At 43.5% G+C, this 24,068-nt stretch overlaps 1 protein-coding gene across 6 annotated transcripts in view; it reads left to right on the top strand.

Moving 5' to 3' along the window:
* The window catches only part of LOC116890759 (RNA-binding protein 14), a 28,308-nt gene extending 6,815 nt beyond the window's left edge, over positions 1-21,493 (top strand). The window contains exons 2-5 of one of the 6 annotated variants that reach the window (XM_032891217.1): positions 11,354-11,547; positions 12,528-12,950; positions 17,309-17,993; positions 19,747-21,493. In XM_032891217.1, coding sequence (XP_032747108.1) covers positions 12,539-12,950; positions 17,309-17,985 — 1,089 coding nt within the window. In that variant the 5' untranslated portion in view covers positions 11,354-11,547; positions 12,528-12,538 and the 3' untranslated portion in view covers positions 17,986-17,993; positions 19,747-21,493. Of the gene's footprint in view, positions 1-1,057; positions 2,523-3,289; positions 4,517-11,353; positions 11,690-12,527; positions 12,951-13,424; positions 13,674-17,308; positions 17,994-19,746 lie in introns of those variants that run through there. The other 5 variants (XM_032891218.1, XM_032891219.1, XM_032891220.1 and 2 more) reach the window with 5 other exon arrangements.
* The last annotated feature ends 2,575 nt before the right edge of the window (positions 21,494-24,068 follow it).

Here is a 24,068-nt window from a genome sequence, read left to right on the forward strand (position 1 = left end):
GGTGATTAGAGTTCTCAGATCAATATCCTGTCTTTGACTTTATCCCAACACAGGGTCTTTAATGAGAGAGCATAGGTAAGTGGTATTACTCAGTCATGATCTAGCATGTGTGAGGCCCTTCCTATGTTAATCCACACCCCCATGCCCCCAAATTGCCACTTATGGTAAATCTGAAAAAGCAGTAAACAGTCTTCTAAGGGGAAGGTATTCTGTCCCTTAAAGTGGAACTAGAGGAAGTAATGTGGATTTATATCTGTTCTCTTATGTTATTGACACTCATAGGTTCTAGCTTCTGTCCAAGTTAACATTTTTAGTCATTTTACACAAGCTTGTCCAAGGACTTCTCAGGATAAAGACTGATGAAGTAGGGCCATGGAAGAGCTAGCTGGGCTTTGGTTGTGGCATTACTTGATTTATAGCAAGCTACATAAAAACATTGATCATGCTTGCCTGAAAGAGAAGATGATGGTCTTTTCTTCACAGAATTGTTGAGACTTTGTGTGTATGAAAGTGACTGTGAAAACTGCAAAGTAACATGAAAGGGGAAGGTTACATTGGAGGGATTTGTGAGTGCCCTCGTAGTCACTCTGCTTTTACTACATTGCACCTTGACTAAGCGAGTCCTGCCAAAATGTGAGTGGTTTCTAGTGGCTTAAGCTCTGCTTCAGAGGTGAGCAGTAAACAGTATTGAATGTGCTTTAATTGAGAGAACTGAGTCATCTAGGAGTGCTTTCTGTGTGCCTGCTGGCTTATGTTTATAAACGCCGTGAAGAATTTTATCCTGAGTTAGTTCACCTTTGCTTTTCCCTTTTCTCACCAGAAAGTTGGTTGAGGTGACAGGGGCACAGAGAACACCAAAGTTAAAGGCGACTGCTTGAAACAGTTATGTTTTGTTACACATTAGCCACACTTCATGGCATACTCACATAGAGGAGGGTTTAGAGAGACCTGGATGTAGCTGGCAACAGCTGGGTGCTGTTGTGTGTCCAGTTTGGGACCCAACAGGTAGCATGCCCTGCCCCCCTAATTGCTAACCCTCTGTCTGCTGCTTTATCAGACTACGCGTTTGTTCACATGGAGAAGGAAGCAGATGCCAAAGCCGCCATCGCGCAGCTCAACGGCAAAGAAGTGAAGGGCAAGCGCATCAACGTGGAACTCTCAACCAAGGGGCAGAAGAAGGGGCCTGCCCTGGCTATCCAGTCTGGGGACAAGACCAAGAAACCAGGGGCTGGGGATACAGCATTCCCTGGAACTGGTGGCTTCTCTGCCACCTTCGACTACCAGCAGGCTTTTGGCAACAGCACTGGTGGCTTTGATGGGCAAGCCCGTCAGCCCACACCACCATTCTTTGGTCGCGACCGCAGCCCCCTGCGCCGTTCACCTCCTCGAGCCTCTTATGTGGCTCCTCTGACGGCCCAGCCAGCCACCTACCGGGCCCAACCCTCTGTGTCTCTGGGAGCTGCATATAGGGCCCAGCCTTCGGCCTCTTTGGGTGTCGGCTATCGGACTCAGCCCATGACAGCCCAGGCAGCTTCGTATCGTGCTCAGCCCTCTGTCTCCCTTGGGGCCCCATACAGGGGTCAACTGGCTAGCCCTAGTTCCCAGTCTGCTGCAGCTTCCTCACTTGGCCCATATGGTGGAGTCCAGCCCTCAGCCTCAGCCCTTTCCACCTATGGGGGTCAGGCAGCTGCAGCTTCTTCACTTAATTCCTATGGGGCTCAGGGCTCCTCCCTTGCTTCCTATGGTAACCAGCCATCCTCTTATGGCGCCCAGGCTGCCTCTTCATATGGGGTTCGTGCGGCTGCTTCTTCCTATAACACACAGGGAGCAGCTTCTTCCCTAGGTTCCTATGGGGCTCAAGCAGCCTCCTATGGTGCCCAGTCTGCAGCCTCCTCACTAGCTTATGGAGCCCAGGCAGCCTCTTACAATGCCCAGCCCTCAGCCTCTTACAGTGCCCAGTCTGCCCCATATGCTGCACAACAGGCTGCTTCTTATTCTTCCCAGCCTGCTGCTTATGTGGCACAGCCAGCCGCAGCTGCTGCCTATGCTAGCCAGCCAGCTGCCTATGCTGCACAGGCCACTACCCCAATGGCCGGTTCCTATGGGGCTCAACCAGTTGTTCAGACCCAGCTGAATAGTTATGGAGCTCAAGCATCTATGGGCCTGTCAGGCTCATATGGAGCTCAGTCTGCTGCTGCGGCCACTGGTTCCTATGGTGCAGCAGCTGCCTATGGGGCGCAGCCTTCTGCCACCCTGGCAGCTCCTTACCGCACTCAGTCATCAGCCTCATTGGCTGCTTCCTATGCTGCCCAGCAGCATCCCCAGGCTGCTGCCTCCTACCGTGGCCAGCCGGGCAGTGCCTACGATGGGACAGGCCAGCCGTCAGCAGCCTACCTGTCTATGTCCCAGGGGGCCGTTGCCAACGCCAACAGCACCCCGCCGCCCTATGAGCGTACCCGCCTCTCCCCACCCCGGGCCAGCTACGACGATCCCTACAAAAAGGCTGTCGCCATGTCGAAAAGGTACTGTATGCCCCCCCTGCCTCAGCCCCCAGCTGGGGCTTAGGGCCAAGGGGCTGAGGTTGGCATGGGAGGGAAAAAGGAGCCATTGGCCCCTCCCTTGGTCTTACTTCTGTGGGATGTCCAGAGGTCATGAGGGTGAGTGTCTGGATATTTCTGACCATCAGGATTCTGATAGAGCATAGTGCTCAACCTGGGGTGATACCAAGAAACCTAGGGCCAGGAAACATCACCATTCTAGGATAGCCTGATGAACCAATGGAGCCACTTTTTGCAGGATTGGCTCATAGTTTTTTCCCACTGTCTGAAGGATCCTTAAACTCATTCCCTTGTTCTGGTTTTGGTGGGATGGATGTGAAAGAAAGTAGTCCTTTTGGCACTCACTGGCTGAAGGCAAGCTTATGAGGTGCGTCCACCCTGAGAAGTTGGGGGCCCTACTTACGTCCGTCGTTCTGTTGATAAACCAAGGTCTTTTTGTGCAGGGCCCATGAATTGGGATAGATTGTTTGGGAATGTAGACCAGAATTTACCTTGGCTGGTTCGGAAGGGAGAGAGACCTTCAGCAGTGGGCTTGGTTTCCCACTGACTTGAAGAACCCAGGTTTGAGTTCTTGGCCTGGATAGGATGATGAGCCTTCTGACAGGGAAACCAAACTTTTTGAGACAAATCTGGTATACCCTCCCTGTCCCCAATGGCATCTCTCCCCTAGGCCTACCTGGAGCCCTCCCCTCAACTGTCTCATTCACCAACTGTCTTCTTCTCTCGACTAGGTATGGTTCCGACCGGCGTTTAGCCGAGCTCTCTGATTACCGCCGTTTATCAGAGTCGCAGCTTTCGTTCCGCCGCTCGCCGACAAAGTCCTCGCTGGATTACCGTCGCCTGCCCGATGCCCATTCCGATTACGCACGCTATTCGGGCTCCTATAATGATTACCTGCGGGCAGCTCAGATGCACTCTGGCTACCAGCGCCGCATGTAGGGCTATCCTGGGGATGGGGCACCACAGGAGGGGAGAGAGAGGGAGAGATAGGGTAGGGTGCAGACCCATGTTATCACCACCCTCTCTCATACCTCTCCCTATGGTGGCTATTCATTCCCTCCCTCTACCATGTGGGCCTTCCCCAGGAGAGGACCCTTTTGTGTTTGGCAGTAACCTGCTTTGTTTCTTTGCCTCAGCAGCACATCTTGCTACTGGCTTTAGATCTGCGGTTTTCCCTCTACCCAGCCATCTCCCCAAAATGGGAATTTCTTTTATATTTTTTTTTTCCTGGCTCCCTTTTTTTTTTGTAGCTGATACTTAAGGTTGTTTGGAGGTGCCACAACCTACAGCTGAGGTCAGGCGGCGCGTTATTCTTTTTAGATGTGAGGGAGGCCAGGAAAGAGTTACTTTAACCATTTCCTATGTGCTGTGCCAGCAGTCCAGGGGACCCTGACTGTCCGTGTAGACTGTTGAGACTGAGATCCTGTTGGGACAGTCAGTTGGTATGTGTCCAAATCCCTGCTTACCACTGATGTTTTAGCTGACGGTGACTGGCATGGTCCCAATTCCCTATCTCCCCAAGTAGGTGGTATTAGAAATCTTAATTTTTCCCCCCTCTTTTGTATGGACTACAAATAAAACTTGGGGCGATTCGTGGTTTGGAAACCTGGTTGTCATTGTCTTGATTGCACTGTCAGGTGAGCCAGTTTGACATCCAGGAAGACGTGACAGCTAGAAGAGAGGCAGCCTGAAGACCCAGAGTGGGTGTGGAAAGGCTTGGATGTGGGATTGGAGTGGTTCCCTGGTAACCAATGGAGTTAAGCTCATTATCGTCTTAAATAGCACGCCATCTTTGGGACTGCAGAGTTCAGACCAAGTGGTTGGACTTTCTCAGCAATCAATTTTAGTTGATCACATCAAAATTTAGTAAACAATGCCCGTTTCCTCTGCTTATGTTTGACCACTGTCCCTGATTTTTTCCCAATTCAAGAAAAACAAAAATAAAACAAAACTACAGTCCAGCAGGATGGTTCTGGCTGCGATCTGGCTGGGATGGGGATGGCTGCTGCCATGTTTACAAGGCTAACGAGTCCTTCAGGCCATGGGCTTGAGGGAGTGTGGAGCCTGGGAACTGGAAAAGGAGCTCTAGTTGGGGGAGTGATACCACTATCTGGTACTGACTACCCTGTGACTGGAGACATGAGGGGCAAGGGGCATTTGAAGCATATGGGGTGTTCTGGCCAGTCCTGATACTTCGCCTGTTGAACTTCACCACGGAGCATCCTTCCTGGGTCCTGCCGAGCTCAGTCATCACGGCCCGAGACTCCTTTTCCCTGTGCATCTGTTACGGTTTTAGATGTCTTCTTGCTGGGTTTATATTTGAGGGTGTTACAATAGACATATTCTTGAGAAAGGGCTGGGGTGCAAACATCAAGTAGGGATGCCAAGATTGGGTGAAGAATCCAGAACTCTTTTTATATTTTTAGGATGGAAGACCTGAGTAGTTTGAACCAGGGATAAGGTGAAGGCATGAACTTGGTGGGTAAATGAAAGAAGACTGGTTAAGTGGAATGGTAACTGAAACCTGATAGCCCTTGGGGAACGATGCTTTAGAAACTTCTGGGTCTTGCTGAAGGAAGATGCCTTAGCAAAAGGGAGAGTGAGAGAGCGTGTGTGCGCGCGTGCGTGCGTGTATGTGTGTGTGTGTGTGTGTGTGCGCGCGTGTGTGTGTGAGAGTGAGAGTGCGCGCACATGTGCGTGCGCAGTTGACAAATTGATTGGGTGGGTTGTTTATGCCTCTTTCATTGGCTTCATATGAACTTGACTGTGACAGTAGCTTACCCCAGATGTCTTCTTCCTTCTGCCCATCATGTAAAAATGCCTCAAAATTGTGAGTTCTTACTTGTGGTTAAGTGGGATAAATCTCAGGCCGTGTAGGAGGGGTCAGATCTTTTGTTTGCTTCTCTTTCTGCTCACCCCTCGCCTTCAGGTGCTTTGCTGCTCATCTTCATTCTCTCGCAGGACGGGGCGGGCGGGAGGGTGGGTTTCTTGATACTTTCTCTGTGATGGTAGAATGACTTGAGGGCCAAGTTACAGGCTGACTGGGAGAATAGGTAGAGGGTTAAATGTAGGCTGAGATTGTGGACTTTGTATTTGCAGTATTCCACAGTCACAATTCCATGGTTCCTGCAAAAAACCAAATACCACCACCACCAAACAAATCAAATCCCTCTGTTCCCAAAAACAGCTTAATATGTTTCTAGGGTCAGTGTTGGTCTTCATTGCAGCCCAAACTTGAAAGTGGCTTGGCCTATTTGATCATTCTGTCTGCCATCTGTAGATCTGCATGCCTTGTTGCCTCAGCTCTTGGGGTTCTCACTCAAACCAGAAGAAGCTACAGAGCGAAATCATTTGTCACTTTCTTTTCTCTTGCAGCTTGTTTAAAAGCATCGTTTTGTTTAAATTACCCACTTGCGTTAATTCTATGACCCACTCTTACTTTGCCTTTTATCAACTTGGGAAGTTGGGTTTGGGAAGCGGGAGGACAGGAATGTAATGTGTGCTGTAGGAACCGTGCTTTCATCATATCTTCAGGTCATTCAGCTTCTACACAGCACCTGTGTACCTCGGCCATATTGGAGGAGTTGTTGTTTTCTTTATTCCTGGAACAATACTGCACAGAGGCTTCTCGACTTGTCAGTTTGCTCTCTTCTGAGGGTTAGCTTTTTAAAAAATAATTTTGGGAGGCCCGCGGCTCCATTTCTTGCACTAGAGATAATGAAATGATCAATGAGGACCAGTCTGTAGAGGTGCTACTTTTCTAATTCTATATCTACACACAGCCCTCCCATCCCCCAGCTATGTCACAGTCCTTGCACATCTGTTGGCATTTTGTCCTAGCAAGCCAAGTCAGTGGACAACAGAATAGCACGAGTGCATAAAGTCATTCTAGACTAGTTTATTAATAGTTTTTTTTTTTTTTTTTTTTTGAGATCTGTTTGTAGAACAGTACTGATAGTCCTGGAATTTACTACATAGACCAGGTTGGCCTCAAACTCACAGAAATCTACCTGCCTCTGTCTTCCAAGTGCTGGAATTAAAGGTATAAGCCTCCACTCCTGGACGTACTAATGTTCTTTAATAGAAGTTTGGATAATAGAGAAGATAGCACACGGGAAACAAAATATTTATCTAAATTCTATTTTTAAATGATGTTAAGTGAGAGTTTTCAGAAGAAAATTTCTTAAGATTGACTTCAGGTCTTACTCTGAGTCATTTGGAACTGTATGTGGGAAGCCTGAGATGGCACTGCTGGGGGAGCGTAGTTTTGTTAACCTAAGGAAAAACTTGAGAATTCTCTAGTAAGACTTGTCTCTGGTTTACTGAATTTGAATGCTGGCTCTCTGCTGCCTTTTAGCTGTGTGATGATAGATGTGTCTGCTGCCTCATTTTGTCACCATTTCTTTTTAAATTTGAGATAGGATATCATTATGTAGCAGTGCTGGCCTGGAATTCAATATGTAGATCAGGCTGACCTCATACTCAGCTGCTTGCCTGCCTCTGTCTCATGAGTGTTATAATTAAAGGTATGCACCACCATAATCAGCCTTTTCTTTCTCTTACTTTATTTTATTAAGAGAGGGGCTTCTGTGTCAGGTTGGTCTCCCAACTCCATATGTAGCTGAAGATGACCTTGAAATTAGATCTTTGTTTCTACATCCCCAGTGCTGTTATTAATGGTAATACCACCATGCTCAGTTTATGCAGTGCTCAGGATTTGAGTGACCCCAGGGACTCCTGCATGTTAGGAAGCAATCTACCAACCAAACTGTATCCTTCGTTCCTTATCTGACAGTGATCATGGTTCTAAGTATTGCTTAAAAGTCTTTTTTTTTTTTTTTTTAAATCAGTGGACTCAGAAATGTAAAGAGGTGATACTTTTATTACCAAAAAATCCCACCCCTACTCCCAACCCCAACCCCAACCCCCTGAGACAGGGTTTCTATGTGTAGCCCTGTCTGTCCTGGAACTTACTCTGTATACCAGGCTGTCCGCCAACTCAGAGATCTGCCTGCCTCTGCCTCCCCAGTGCTGGGACTAAAGGTGTGGGCTGCCACTACCTGGTTAAACGTCTTTTTTTTTTTTTTTTTTAAAGATTTTATTTATTTTATGTGAGCACACTGTCGCTGTCTTCAGACACACCAGGAGAAGGCATCGGATCACATTACAGATGGTTGTGAACCACCATGTGGTTGCTGGGATTTGAACTCAGGACTTCAGGAAGAGCAGCCAGCGCTCTTAACCACTGAACCGCCTCTCCAGCCCCTAAAAGTCACTTTTATATGTTAATGTTCATTGAAACCAAAATACACTACTCTTCTCGTAATTATTATTGTACTTATTATTCCGTAGTCGTGTTGAATGGGATGATGAGCACATGACAAGTGATGGTATCATAGTCAGGCATTAAATCTCATCTCGGCTGCAGAGATGGCTGACTGGCTGGCTTATCGTGCTTTCTGCACCTGGGTTTAGTTCTCTGCACCTACTTGGCAGCTCACAACAACCAGGTTTAGACCTTGCAGTGCCCTCTGCAGGCCTGCCCTGTACATGGTGCACGTAATTCACTCAGGTTCACACACACATACACATGAAAAGATCTTGGAACACTGAGGTGACCTAGCGAAGTGCTTAGTTGTGCAAAGACTTGGCATATAGGTATGAATGCAGCACATACAAGTCCCATTAAAGTCTCTGTTGCTCTGAGTGGTGCATAGCTGTTATTTGAGCTTGCTCCCCCTTCAGGGTATGTCCTAGGATCACATTTTTTGCTTACTGAAAATAAAGTTTGCAGTACCAGGAGAGAGGTCTGAGTGTAAGGGGACCGAAGCGGGCGGCATGGCTGCAGTGGGATTAGAGCTGGCACGCTTGGTCGGGTTATCCTTTTGATTCCTTATCACCGTCCTTGAAGGATACTGACTTTTAATTTGAACCTTTAGTGGACTTGTTACTCATTTATGGACCAGGAGCCAGTTATATATTAGAGACATAAGTTATTGATGAATGTGTTGGTTTATGCCTATATTCCTAGCATGAGAAAGGCTGAGGCAGAAAGAGCATGAATTTGAAGTCAAACAAGAAGCATCTAAGAATTTTTTGTATTGTTGCTGGGGAAGAAACCCAGGTCCTTGCTAGACAGTCATTCTGTTTCTGAGCTACATCTCTATCCCTGACAAGATGATTTTTAAAAATGTTTCAGGATAGTGAGGGGACTCTGTATGTATGTATGTAGGTGGGGTGATGGGGTAAGAGAGAATTTGAATTAGGTGCCTTAATTTTTTTTAAGTGAAAACACCAAGTTTGTGTAGTTGTGAATAACCTATATTTGGGTAAATAGACATCAATATGAAGGCACAAGCTATAGTTAACCTTTTTACCTAAGGCTTCATTTTGCTGCATTTGTCAAAGTTGTGATCAAAAGCCACCTTTGACTTGATTACCAGCTTTTTGTTTTGAAGAGATTGGAAAGTTGTTCTAGGTGAGATAGGGAATAAGAGTAAGAGTATGTTACCAATCATTTTTTCCTTACTTCTGGGATTTTTTTTTTTTTTTTTTTTCTTTTTTTCGGAGCTGGGGACTGAACCCAGGGCCTAGCAAGCGCTCTACCACTGAGCTAAATCCCCAACCCCAACTTCTGGGATTTTAAACAAAGAACCTCACAGTTTAGTCAGTACCTCCCTTAGTGAGCATATGACCTTTTCAGCCAGCAGCATGTATATGTTACTGAAAATTCAATCCCTTCTTATTCTTACCAAAAAGTTATACATTATTAGTTAGCAAGTAGTTGAGTATCTCTCATGTTACCAGGGTAGTTCCAACATTGGGGCAATAGAATACAGAAAATGAACAAGATAGAATTCCAAGTGATAGTAATTATTTGCGAAAATAACAAAGTAAATAGTTATAAGTCAGGGTCCATTGCCTTTAGATGGAGTGGCCAGTAAAAAAAAAAAATCTGAAGAAAATATTCTATTATGAATAGGTAGAGACAATAAAGCCAGTCTATCTGGAGGGCTGGTAGTAACTAAGCAGACTTGAGAATGTGGCAAGAACCTGGTTGGTCCACAAACAAACTTGGATCCCCTTCCCCAGTTTTCTTTTATAATGAGTCACAGTATATAGGATTAGCTAGCTTGGAACTTGCTATACAGACCAGTCTGGCATTTTTAATTCAAGTGCTGGTATTGTCTGGCTCAACTGTGATAGATTTTAAAAACCAAGATTATTTTGATTTGGGGGTTGATCATAGAGTGAGGTCTGGTGGTCTTGAAGTCTGCACACTGGGAGGAATTGTGATCCCTTGAATTGTTATCCCTCCCTTCCCCTTCAAACCTGTAGGGATTAGTGGAGTGAATTGGTTTTGTTTGCTTTTGCAACCCCCCCTCCCCAGGAATTTTGGCATAAGAAAACAGAAAAGGATTTCTGTACCCTATGCTTTTCTGGGTGCATATTGAGTTGTGGTTATGCATTTTAGACCCCCTCAGAAAGCCTGTGCAGGATAGTAGAATTTTGTTTTATTACTGATCTCAGGTGGCATTTACTCAGTCTCAGGTGCACTAGAATGAAATGAACTGTGGCCATATTTAATGTCATATTGTGACTTTCAAGAGACCTATTTTCCAGCCTTAAATTATTGACTAGTTTTCTGCTACTGAACCCAGTAGTTTTACTTTCTGTGTTTGTTCTGCCTTCTATTTTGGTAGGCTTTTTTCCCTCTCCCTTTTATGGTAGTTTTGGGCGGTAGTATGCTCTGTTATTTTACTCCTGATCATCCTGTTCTCATGAAGTTCCCCTGCTTTCCACCTGCTCACGTTTTAAGTTCTCCATTCAGCACCTTTTTATCTCCATCTTCAAAAGCTGCTTTGCAAAGGGTCATGACTAAAATTGCTTGCTCAATGAGTATGGAATTATGTGAAGCAGCCAGTGGGTGAGAAAAATGTGATGAGGGGATTGGACCATGTGAAGAATGTTTGTTTGTACTTGTTTACAGCTGATTGTGACAAAGCCTTTTTTTCAAGGTTAGTTTTAGGGAGTTTAAACTTAGTTTTGGCTAATGGCGCCCAATAAAACCAAACAAAACCAAACTTTTGCTGTTCCCGTTTTTTGTTTTGTTTTTTGTTTCTTCTCTTGGTGGGGTGAAGTTGGGGTGGGGGTCAATTTTCAATCTCCATGTTCACACTTTATGGGGAGGTGGGAGGCTGTTTCCTAGAGGGAACATTAACCTCAATGCCTTCTAGGTCTCTGACCAGCCTATTGTCTGGGCCATTATACCGTTAGCGAAGCTGGATCCACTGTCTGTTTTAAGAGTTTTTAAATTACTAACAGATAGTTTTAATTTTGGGATAGCTTTGGGACTCAGAAGGAGTAAATTGGAAATGGCCCAAAGTGGGGGCTGATTTTAAGTAGGGGTGGGAGCGTGGCTATTTATTGCGAAATATTTGTGTAGGTTGGATTGTTGCAGCATCCATGCAGTGGGGCGTGGTGGTGATCAGTTGGAGAGGGGTGTGAAATCATGGATAGAGGACTTGAATCCTGTCAGGGTGTGCACGTGTAAGTGGCAAAATGTGAAAGTTTAACAAAGTTGGAGCCACAAAGCTACAGACTGCTGCACTGAGGCTCCTTGCTCATTCTGCCTAATGGCTGGCCGCTCTTCGAAGAATTCCGCGTTTGTAGCTCCTCCTTCAGATGAATCTCTTGCCCAATCAGTGGCTTCAGTTTCACTAGGCTGGGTGTTCATTGGCTTTCGTATAAAAGCTCCGGGTTACTGACGTTTCCACCTCTTCCTGGCCTCTCAGGTAATTGGCGTTCCGAGTAACCAATCAGGAAGAGGATCTCCGGGAACGCCAGCCTTTTACTTTATCGAACGACCAATCCGGTGGGTAGGTTCACCCCTCTTTCTACCCAGAGTCACTGCTGTGGCCGCCGCCATTTTAGCGTTTTGTCAGAGCCGTCTACGCTGCGAGGAGGAGGACCTGCAGATTTCCATGCGGTGAGAGACTCCACGTTCTTCCACTGTGTCCTTTGCTCTGTTAAAAACTTACCTGACTCCCTTGGGCATCAGGGTTGTCCTAGTGGGGTCGCAGCCTGCGCACCCATCCCTGAGAGCCGACATCGGTCCTCGACTTAGTGCGGTAAGCCTGAAGCAACCTTCCTCCAAGCTCCCATCCCCTACCACCCGGAATACCTTTCTTTTGTCCACCTTACCTTCTGCTTTGTTCAGTCTCCTACTTTGGGGTTTCCACCTAGATAACTTTTAGGTTTAGACTTGAGAATTTCTCATGCCCGGAGCATTGTTCCCTTTACCAAATTGTAGCACCCCTCTTTGACCAGTTTTTCTGTAGGAACCTATAATGACGTGCTCTCCAAAAGGATTTCCCCTACTCGGGCACTTTCTGTATTTCCCAGGCTTTTTATCTGATTGACTCTAGCTTTCTCTACTCCGAAGTGAAATTCCTGAACATAGTTACTGTAAGGCCCACTTTTCCGGAAATGGTTGCTAAGAGAGGAAGAGCTAATTCGAAGTGATTAGCAAGTATAATAGTTAGAACTTGTTTTCTGATGTCATCACAGTCTGTAGAAGTTCTCAGTATCTGTAGCTTTTTATTTATGCTCAAAACTTTATTGCTTTTTTGTCTGAGGTAGAGATGTGTAACTCAGTGGCAGAATTCTTGCCTGAAATGTACTGATCCTCAAAACCCCCTTTGTCCACAAAAGTCTGCTTTGTTATAATTTTCCTCTTTTATAGAACTAATTGTGAGGAATAGAAGCAGGCTCTTACTGAACTCTCCGTTCGTTATTGTTGGGAGATGTGAGATTATGCCTGTAGGAGAAAACTTGGGACTTCATGTGCTAAAGTGGAAGATGGGAGCCATTTGTTTATTTATTATTTACTTGAGTTGTTTTTGTTTGTTTTAATAGTTGTTATGGACTTGATCTCTTTCCTTAAAAATCTTGTTTATTTACTTGCAGGCTGTGTGGAGATGGTGAAGCTGTTCATCGGAAATCTGCCCCGGGAGGCCACAGAGCAGGAGATCCGCTCACTCTTCGAGCAGTACGGGAAGGTGCTGGAATGTGACATCATTAAGAACTATGGCTTTGTGCACATAGAGGACAAGACGGCCGCTGAGGATGCCATACGCAACCTGCACCACTACAAACTGCACGGAGTGAACATCAATGTGGAAGCCAGCAAGAATAAGAGCAAAGCTTCAACCAAATTACATGTGGGCAACATCAGTCCCACTTGTACCAACCAAGAGCTTCGGGCCAAGTTTGAGGAGTACGGCCCAGTCATCGAATGTGACATCGTGAAAGATTATGCCTTTGTACACATGGAGCGGGCAGAAGATGCGGTGGAGGCCATCAGGGGCCTTGACAACACAGAGTTTCAAGGTGAATCACTCTCTTTTGGTAGAGTGCTCTGTACAAGGTTATTAGGAACGAATTGGATGAGAAAAGGAAGGAATTGGGATGGAAGGATTTTGCTGGTTGCTGAAGGATGGGTGATACACTTGAACAAAAGTTTTTGTTTATTCATGTGTGTGTGCGTGCATGTGTGCGTGTGTGTGTGTGTGTGTGAGTGTGTGTGAGCGCACATGTGTGCGCTCGTCAGCATGCTTGTGGAGGTCAGAGGACAACTTGGGCGAGTTTGTTCTCTCCTATCAAGTGGATTCCATGGATGGAACTCAGATAGATGACAAGGGCTTCTTTACTCCTTGAATGAAGTCCACTGACTCTCAACCTCTTTTTTTGTGAAGCCTTCAGAAACAATGCAAGAAATTTGGGATAAATTTTGTAAAATGGAGAATGATGGTCTAGAGGGGGAAAAAAGTTGGTTTTAATGTTGAGCCTTTTGTTGGTTTTAAGGTTTTGAGCCTTAAGGATTTCAAAAATCCTTTCTCTGAAGACTTTGTCTGCCGTCCCCCAACCCCACCCCCGCTGTTGGTGTTATACATCGCAAAGTGCTTCCCCCTGGCTTTATTGGCTCAACACAGCATCATCATTGTGTTGTGTTTGACAGAGGGAGAGCAGAAGAAAACGACATTTTTGGGACAGAATTCTGAGTTATTACCCTCTTGCCTCAGTTCTTTTCAGTAAAAATAATAAGCTTTGGAAGTTGTAGCTCTGTTTGATTTTGTTATACATTTGTTTCAAAGAGTTAATTTGAAAACCACTTAGAATTAGAAGACTGATTTTATTTATTCATTTATTCATTTATTTAAGAACCTAAGGAGGAGACATTGGGATTTGGAGCAGTAATGGCATGTCTTCCAGTCAGTTACCTGTGCTTGTAGGGTCAATTGATTTAGCCGTCTTGAGCTATTTCAGGTGTTACCGTGGAGTCCTGGTTAGCTGAATTGTTTTTATGCCTTGAGGGCTGCTTGGGTGTTGATGTGTATTATCGTTTGATTTGGAAGGTATTTCATTTTAAAATTAAAACTTTCTTGTCAAGAGTGGCATTTAAAAGACTACTGAAACTGGGTGGTGGTGGCAAATGCCTTTAATCAGACCCAGTGCTTGGGAAGCAGAGGCAGGTGGATTGAGGCCTGGTCTACAGAGCTAGTTCTAGTACAACCAAAGCTACACAAAGAAACCCTGTCTCAAGAAAACCAAAAACCAAAGTCAGTTGAATTGCCCACTGAACGGTCAACTCCTCATCCTTTTAGGTTCCAAGAGTCAGAAACTTGCAGTTCATAGCATAGTCCTGTAATTCAGAACTATGTTTATTAAAAAAAAAAGAAATATATATATATATTTAATTTACATACACAAAGATTTTGAAATATTTATGTGTGACCTATAGAGATCAGAAGACGAGGGTGTCAGATCCCCTGGAACTAGAGTCAGGACGGTTATGGTCCACATACTGGTGCTAGGAGTTGAACCCAGGTCTTTTGGAAGAGCAGGAAGTCACCCTACCCGACCTATAACTTTTATTTCTTTTTAAAATGATGTATATAACTTTATGTGTGTGTGCTTGAGTGTGTGATGTGTATGTGCACACCATGTATGCAGAGCCCCCTAGAGCTGTATTTCAAACCGAGGCTCTGGCTGTTTGGACACCCAAGTAGTGGCCAGTGCCTTCTTCAGTATTACTTTACTGCCACCTTTGTTCATTGTCTTTAAATTGAATGCTTCTGAGAGTCTGACTCCCCCACTCCCATGTGACAAGTGCCCTGTGTCATGGGCATTGCTGTGTATTAAAAATGTCAGAGGTCTCTCGGGTCTAATTTGCTTTCCTCTTTTAATTGGCAAGCTGAGAGTTATTGTCAACAACTTAATTGGAAGCAAAGACTGCTTTTGTGGAGGGATGTGGTATGATACCTAATTTTTGGAGACCTTTCAGCACTTTAATCACAAAAGTGCGTGCTGCTGGCAGTTCCATGTGTAAAGGGGGTACAGTGTGGTGTGTTTGAGGGCAAGTGTTCTTTCTTGTAACTGGGTATCTGAAACTGACTGGTGTCAACCTCTGTCTGGCTAATTTTATAGTGTCTCCTTACTGCATTTTTAGAAAGTGGTATCAGAGGTGGGTGGAGCCCAGGGCATTCCCTGTGCTAGTAAATGTTCTGCTGCTGAGCCATAACTGGAGACAATCTCTTCTCCCCTCCTTTCTTCATTATATTACTCAGGTTGGCCTTAAACTCCTGGGCCCCAGCCATTTTCCTGCCTCCAGCCTCTTCTAGGTGTGTGTCCCCCAAACTCCTAGCATTATTGTTTCATTTCTTAATAATTGGTTAAAGCTTTGTGTTGAATAATGCTATTTATCTGGCTGATCTTTTTCCCTTTCAGTTTATTATAATCTGATCTATTTTCTTTTTGTTTGTCTACTTGAAGAAAATTAGTTTTAGATTTAAAAGATTTAGTTCCTTTTTTTGGTACCAGAATCTCCAGATTATTCCATCAGGGCGTTTATCAAATACTTGCTGTTGCATGCCCCTTCTCTAATTTGTTTGTATGAAAAGTAGTCTCCTGGGCAAATGCCAGGGTAGTTATTACAGTTTGTACATGCTAATTGCCAATCTTCTTTTGATGATCTGCAATCTAAATTTATTGAGATTTTCCAATTTTATATTCTGTTCCTCCACTCCCTTTTCTAATTTTTTAGAATCTAATTTTGATTTTGAATGAGAGATTATTTTTACCACTTTCTCTGCTACCCATCTTTCTAGTCACTGGTCTTTGTTATGTTTTTTTTTTTCCCCCGAGACAGGGTTTCTTTGTGTAGTCCTTGCTGTCCTGAAATTCACTCTGTAGACCAAGCTGGCCATGAACTCAGAGACCTCTGCCTCCCAAGTGCTGAGATTAAAGGTGTGTGTCCCCACTGCCTGGCTCTTGTCAACTTTTTTGAAAATTTTTTACTTTTATTTTGTGATCAGTGCCTGCATGTATGTATTTGCACCACATGTGTGCCTGGCACTGTGTGTGTCATCAGAAGAGGGTGTCAGGTCCCCTAGAATTACAGGAGGTTGTGATCTGCAATGTGAATGTTGGGGTTAGAACCTGGCTTCTCTGGAAGAGCAGTTATCGAGTGATCTTAACCTCTAGGCCATCCTTCAAGCCCCCTTCTCTGTTCACCTCTTTTAAGGTGGGTGTTTAGTATATTGTATGTCATTCCATTGTGAAGATTTTGATGGCTTTAGTTCCCTTTTTAATTCATTTCCCAGTAGATTGAGTGACATGATTAGTGGAAATTTCTTGAGAATTTAGTTTTAACTTTTATCTTAAAAGTTACTGCTTTTCTTTTATTATGGTTTTTACAATTATTTTTTATTTTCAAAATGCCAATTATGATTTTCAAAGAAAGGTCATGTTTGGACCATGTTCTTAGAATTTCACATTCTTACTTGGTTTTTGAAACAGGCTATACGTAACTCAAATTGGGTTCAAGCTAACTATCATCTAGCCTCAGCCTTCCAAGTGCTAGAAATAAGGCATGTGCCACCACGCCAGCTTTTTTCATCTTCTCTTTTATATGAAAAAGCATATTTTAATTCTGTTACTCTGAGCAGTTTATTTCACTTAACATTGTTGGTTATTCTATGTACCTTTCTTGTCCTCTTTTATTAAAATGTACTTCCTGTGTGTCTATGTGTAGACAGTCTGCCCAATTTTCTTTTGACCCTCTGACTTGGAGAGTCAAATTTTGGAGAATCCCTATTAGGATGATTATCAGATGAGAGAGATCAATTTAAAAAGACTACTTCTACCTTATCTTGTGTCCCCAGACTTCCTTAATTCATGGCTATTTCAAAGATTTAACTTGAAACTTGCTCCCGGGCTCAGCTTTGGAACAAATCCTGATCCTTCTTAAGTGATGGTAACTTTAGAATCTCTTGATTTTGGGGTATTGATGCATAACATTGGTTCAGAATTTTTTCCTGTTTATTGGAAATCAGTCTTAATATAAAAGTTGAGAGATTGGAGCACTCTAGTTTGAGTTTCTTTTGTATTGGGCTACAGAGATAGGTCTTAGTCAACGGTGGATGAAATCTCTCCTTTTCTGTGTAGGAGTAAAATTCTTAGTAAGCTGGTGTCAGTGGTTATAATATTTCTTCTTCATCTGCTTGACCTTTGCTTGAAATCAGGTCATTTATACCAAATCCACATTTTGGGCTTCCCCCTCCCCCAAAGAAAGTCTTTTTTGTCGATTTGCCACATAATCAAGAGTTGTTTAGGTGACCAGTGGCTGGGGTTAGGGGTTTGGGCTATTACTTTCTGATAGCAACCCTTCTTGCGTCTGTTTCTTCAAGGCAAACGAATGCACGTGCAGTTGTCCACCAGCCGGCTTAGGACTGCGCCCGGGATGGGAGACCAGAGCGGCTGCTATCGGTGCGGGAAAGAGGGGCACTGGTCCAAAGAGTGTCCGATAGATCGTTCGGGCCGCGTGGCAGACTTGACCGAGCAATATAATGAGCAATATGGAGCAGTGCGTACGCCTTACACCATGAGTTATGGGGATTCATTGTATTACAACAACGCGTACGGAGCGCTCGATGCCTACTACAAGCGCTGCCGTGCTGCCCGGTCCTATGAGGCAGTGGCAGCTGCAGCTGCCTCTGCATATAATAACTATGCAGAGCAGACTTTGTCCCAGCTGCCACAAGTCCAGAACACAGCCATGGCCAGTCACCTCACCTCCACCTCTCTTGATCCCTACAATAGACATCTGTTGCCGCCTACAGGAGCTGCTGCAGCAGCAGCTGCTGCTGCTGCTGCTTGTACTGCAGCTTCTACTCCATATTACGGGCGGGATCGGAGCCCCCTGCGTCGCGCTACAGGCCCAGTCCCCACTGTTGGAGAGGGCTACGGTTACGGGCATGACAGTGAGTTGTCCCAAGCTTCAGCAGCTGCTCGGAATTCCCAGTACGACATGGCCCGGTATGAGCGGGAGCAGTATGCGGATCGGGCGCGGTACTCAGCCTTTTAAAGTTTGAGGTGAGAGTGGGGGCGCGGGGTTCATCTGTTGGTTTTGCCATCCCTCCTGTGGCCTAAAGGGCTCCAGTTAGGCTGCTTTGCTTGCTTGCTACTGCAGGTAGGGAAGGTTGCTAGCTAGCATGGTTCAGTGTATAGGCAGATCTTTAAAGCTGAAGTTTAAGGTAAACATCCTTGCTCTTGTGCCTAGTTTTTCCAGGGCTTTTAGTAGTGGGGGACATTCTTATTGTAATTGTGTCTGGAAGAACAAACAGTGGTGTACTGGTGAATCTTGGGTCAAACTTGCATGTGGTGATTTGATCTGGGATCCAGGCATTCAGCTTAGGTGGCACTGCTTCTCATAGTCTGTTGAATTTCTTAGCTGTGCGACCAAGTTGCTGTGATCCATTATGCTGTGAAAGTGTCTGACCACTAATATAACCACTAGTTAATGATTATTCAAGTCCTATGAAGATCTACAAAATGGCATCATCTTAATCTTGAATATATTCTTATATTCTCTAAGGTCTCTTTGTCTTAGGCATTTAAAGAACTTAGTAATAAGTTGAGGCAGAAAATAGTAGAAAGCACACTTCTCATATAGTAAGGAGCCTGGCGTGAACTTCAAAGGCCAATTAGCTGCTCAGCTCAGCTTTACGTCCTTAAGAGTCTGCTTTTGTTATCTTTTATTCTCTTGTGTTGTAGCTTCTTACTTTATTCAGACTTTAGATTTTTGACCCTGGGTTTGACATCTTCTACTAAAGGTAATATGGCAGTATAAGTCTACATCCATACCTGTGTTTATTCTCTGGTAGTGTTGAAAGCTAGGATTAGGAACTTTACCATGAGCACATCCCTTCCTCCTCTTATTAGTTAAGGACATTACTCAACAGCTTCACCTGAGTCTGTGTGACTGTGACCAGGTCTAGGTCAAGGCACACCTTGGCCTTGGTCAGTTATTTATTCTGCAGTCTACTTTCAGTCTCGAATGCTGAGGCTTAGGTGTTTACCTCCATGGTGCTGCTTTGGTTTGACTACATTCTCTTTTTTGATGCTTCTTGTTAGCTTTGGTCTTTAGGTTTTGTGGGTTTTTTTGTTTTGTTTTGTTTTAAGATTGCTTTTGTTGGGATAATTTTTTTTTTTAGTTTTGAGGAGCCCTATTGTGTCCCTGATATTACCATAGGTCCTTAATCTTATGGTATAGATACTTTGTCATCTTTCATATTGAGGCAGAAGGTATGTGGAAATGACTGATTGGGTTCATTGACTAGGATTGTGCAGGAAGAGAAACTTAAGTGACTTGATGTAGCTTACACCTTCTTTTAAAAGTTGATGTATAAACCGTCAAACATGTCCCGTGTCCTTGGCAGTAATTCTCACACTGAAACATGTTTGCTGACTTTTTACTCCAGAGGCTAATTGGAACTTTCTGGTTGTTTTTTTTTTTTTTTTTTCCTCTGTTCTCTGATGAGTTTGTGGTATTACTTTATTTTGGGAATGCTAATAATGTTAACATTGAAAGTAATAGAATGTCTTCCTACTATTATGAAAGATTTGCTGTTTAATTTGGAGAAAGGTCTTTGTTGGGGAATATTTATCTTTCTCGATGGTTCTCTGACCTTCAAGCTGTTCTCATTTTTAGAAATTATTGATAGTAGGGAGGGTACAAGTAAAAGTGAATATCAAGGTATGACTTTGTAAGATGTTCTTTGAAGTTCTAAGTGGGAAAGCCCTTTTGAGCTTTGCTGTAAAGCCCCTGTACTGTGCTCTCTTTCAGGTGGGATGTGTGTGGGCTGAAATTCCGAGCTGCGGTTGTGCATGAGAATACACCCTTCGTGGTACCCCATCTCCGGGACGTTCTCGGCTCTGTGCATTCAGTCCCTCAGGAACCATGGACCTTAATTTACCTTGTTAAGTTCTTTCTCTTTCCTATTCTCTTTCCTGCTCAATTTCCTGTTCTCCTGTTTATTCTTCTGTAGCTTCCCATTCGAGTTCTGTTCTCCCAGCATGCCTCCTATGCAGAAACTGGTGGGGGATGTGCTGTTTCCTCCCTGCCTCCTGACTGCAGTGGGTATTGGATTTGGGAGTGACCTTGATGAGAATCACTGTTCCCAGTTTTCTTTTTTTGGCCCAAAGACTAGACTTAGAAATTTGGAGCACTTTCCAGTGAAATAAATGGTTTTTCAAATTAGGGTATGTGTGCTTTGAGAAAGTTCTTGTTTGGGCTTATTTCTGGGTTCTTTGTTTATTTGTACTCTGAACAGAAGGTGGGGGAGTGTTTACAGTTTAAGCTACTTAGCTTTGGTTAACACTATAGAGGTTTTTAAATTTTGCTTTTGAAAATAGTAGATGACTTTAGGTGCTAAATAAAAAAGGTTATACAGAACTCAGATAGGCATCTTGTATCAATGAAGACATTTCCTGCTGGTCTACTTTCGTTACAAAGTCAGTTAAGTAGTGGTGTAGAGCTGTAGATCTTCATTTGCTGGAGAAATAATTATTGTGTATACATGCACCTGCTGTTAACACTCAGTAAACATATCTCCCTTGACTATTTCCAGGAAAGAGGTGAAGGTTTGAGGAAGAAGAGGTAGCTTTCATCTTTGGGAAAAATGAAGGTATGGCTCCTACCAGAGTATATTTAGCTACTCCATAGGCTAGAACTACCTCATGATGCATTTCACTGTTTGTATAGTTCTGCCAAAATCAAGAGACTACGTGAGTAGTTCCACTAGCATCTCATAGCTTGTACTTAATGCCTTTAGATGAGGTATAAGGGGCCCAGCAGCTCTTTTATAAGTTCTTGATAAACTCAGTAAGTTCATCAGCAGCAGTCAGGACAAGTTTTGAATGCAGTAAGAAGCAACTGTCTTAGTGTCATTTTCGTTAAAACAATTTATCTTCCGTGTTTTGACATGGAAGACCATGTCTCAGAATCATTTACTTGGCTACTACTGGATACCCATGTTATGCCAGGCATGCTTTTAGTAAAGGGGTCACAAATGATAAAAGGAAATAAAGATGATAGGGATAAAAGAGCTGCTTTTGTCTTTGGCAACTTCAAGGTTTTCTACTAACTGCTTCTGTCTATCTCGTTGGTTCATTCCAATTTGTAGATGGCTGGGATTGTGACAGCTCTCTGTGGACAAAAGTCATTTTTTTGTAGTGTGAGACCCTCTGCTAGGTGATGCATGTGTTCTTCAATCTTTCCAGAAAATGTTTTTCTAACCAAATTTTTCCTTCCTGGCTGAGTTGGTTTTCTTTGCCACTGTCTCAGAAAGGTCATACCTATGTTGGTTCTTTTTTTCTTTAATGGATAGATGTAATTACTGTTGTGCACTTAACAGTTTTAGCCCAATTTCTTGATGTGATGGTTGGTAATGGCACAGTCTCAGAAAGAGACTTAATATTTGTTGATTCAACAGGCTTGAGGATACTTTGACAGATGGTAACCCAGGTGCTGGGGATTTTGGAGCTTTTGGGGGGATAGGGTGAGAAGCAGAAATAAAAGATACACCAAACCAGGCTTTTTGGCATATTTTTTTGTCTTAGCACTTATATCTGGGTGTGGTGGTGTATGCCTTTTTTTCCTAGCATTTGCAAAGCAGAGACAGGAAGATCTCTTTGAGAATTCAAGGCCAGCCTGGTCTAAAGATTGAGTTCCAGAAGAGTCAAAGCTGCATAGTTAGACACAACATCAAAAATAAGATAAAGTTGCATATCAAATGGAGCATCCTGTCTGAGTGGATTGTTTTTATTGACTCGTTAGAATAGACTGGTGATTTCTCACCATGTTGCTCATGTAGTCCCTCTGCCTCACCTTCTGAGTAGTTGGGGCTAAAAGTGTACACTGTGCTACACTTTTACATTATTAAAACATTCAGAGAGATAAAATTTACCTGGATCATCTTGCTTTTTAAGAGACTAGTTCCTTTAATAGATTAGCAGTGTTTTCATCACTCAAGTGTGGGTTGGCTCAGAGCTTTTTTTAAATAAAAGATATGCCTTTGCTACACATGTACTCTGGCTGGTTTTGAACTCTTACTCTGTCTGCTTCAGATAGAAGGTGCTTGTTGGCAATCCTGATGACTTGAAACCCACTTAGTTGAGAAACAACTTCTACACTGTATCCTCTAACGTCCACATGTCTATAACTCTGGCACACATACATGCGCACATAGTAGGGGAAAAGTTATTGGCAGAATGTGATGGCATACTGTTGTAATCTCAGCAGCATTTAAAAGTGAAGTGATTCAGAGTTCAAGGACTAACCATGTTACATAATGTGGTTTAGCAAACAAAATTCTACTCATTGACTTGCTGAAAAGTTCTTACAAAGTGCAATGGGAAAACAGTGAATTGAAAATTATTAGTTGGGGTGGCTGATAAAGCTCTGTTGATAACATTTTCAGCATGCTTGAAGCCCTGGGCCTGATCTCTAGCACTTGCAGAACTACTGATGTGGAAGTGTACTTATGTAGTCAGCACTGGGGAGGTAGAAGCAGGAGTTCCAGGTTATATCTATAGCTATGTAACCAGTTAGAGCAGTATGGTTTTTCAACCTTCCTATGCTGACACCTTTGAATGCAGTTTCCCATGTTGTGGTGACCCCTTTCCCCCAACCATAAAATTAATTTTGTTGCCGCTTCATAACTAATTTTGCTAGTGTTATAAATCACAATATAAATATTTGATATAAGACCCCTGTGAAAGGGAAGGTTCTTCAAACACAAAGAAGTCATGATCTACAGGTTCAGAACCAGAGTTAGAGGCTAACCTATACTATATGAGACCCTGCCTCAAGAATTTGTAGACACTGAATACAACTGATTTCCAGCATTATAGGGGTTGGGGATTTAGCTCAGTGGTAGAGCGCTTGCAAGGCCCTGGGTTCGGTCCCCAGCTCCAAAGAAAAAGAAAAAGAAAAAAGAGAGATTTCCAGCATTATAGTGGTTTGAAATTATTTTAGTATAAGTTTCCAGTTAAGTGAGTGAGCATGCCATGAGGCTACACTCATGTGTGAGTAGACAAGGATAGTACTGGCATGAGTGACCTCAGGAGTCTGTTTTAAGAAAAATAGTTTAAGGCTGGAGAGATGGCTCAGAGGTTAAGAGCACTGACTGCTCTTCCAGAGGTCCTGAGTTCAATTCCCAGCAACCACATGGTGGCTGACAACCATTTGTAAAGGGATCCCATGCTCTCTTCTGGTGTGTCTGAGGAGAACTATAGTGTACTCACATAAATAATTCTTTTTAAAAATTTCTTTAAAAAAAGAAAAATACTTTATTAATAAGCATGTTTTCCTTAGCACTCTTCGGCTGTGCATTTGTTCACTAACATAATGAGCATCTGTGAGCTGGCTTTGAACTTAATTGATTATTCCTGTTTACCTTGTGTGGAGTATGTAGAGAATGTACATCAATAAGGGCATCAAGCCTAATCTCACTTTGCCTCCATTAACTGCCTCACCCTTCCCACATGCCCTCCAATCTTGAGTATACAGAGATTTGGTCTGTCTTTGGAAGGGGACTGGGTGACTGGGAAGGTCGTACTATTTTGTATTGAAGGTATGATCCATTCTGGTTTTAAGTGGATCAAAGATGTTATGAAGGTAGTCAGGGAGTTCTCAAGTATTGGTACACATTTTTTTTTTTTTTTTTGGCACTAAGGCCTCTTCATGGGGCCTCATGAAAACTCAAGAATATGCTCTTCCCCTAAGCTATACCTTGTACACTAGACCAAAAGTTTTTCGGAAGCAGGGTTGAATTGGTTAATGCCAAATTCAATCCTTCTTACCGTAATGTATTAATACTAATGTAGTCTTGAGGAGGAGGGAATAGTGAGAGGTGTAGGTCATGTGTGCTGTGGGAATTAAATACTATTTTCAATTGTTGAAATTAGTCTTCTCAACTCTCTTAATGTATGAGGTCATACTGAGAGAAAGACCAATTTTCCAGAATGATGGCAGTATAGTCCAAGAACTAGTCTCCAGTGCATTTAGAGAGCAAGCAGGTGTATTAGGTTGAAGCAGGAGAGTTTCAGGAGGAAATGTCTCAAAGACTGAAAGTATTTAAACATTTTGAAATGTGAAGTTCTTTT

The sequence above is a fragment of the Rattus rattus genome, chromosome 2, assembly GCF_011064425.1.
Source record: "Rattus rattus isolate New Zealand chromosome 2, Rrattus_CSIRO_v1, whole genome shotgun sequence".
Lineage (NCBI taxonomy): Eukaryota > Metazoa > Chordata > Mammalia > Rodentia > Muridae > Rattus > Rattus rattus.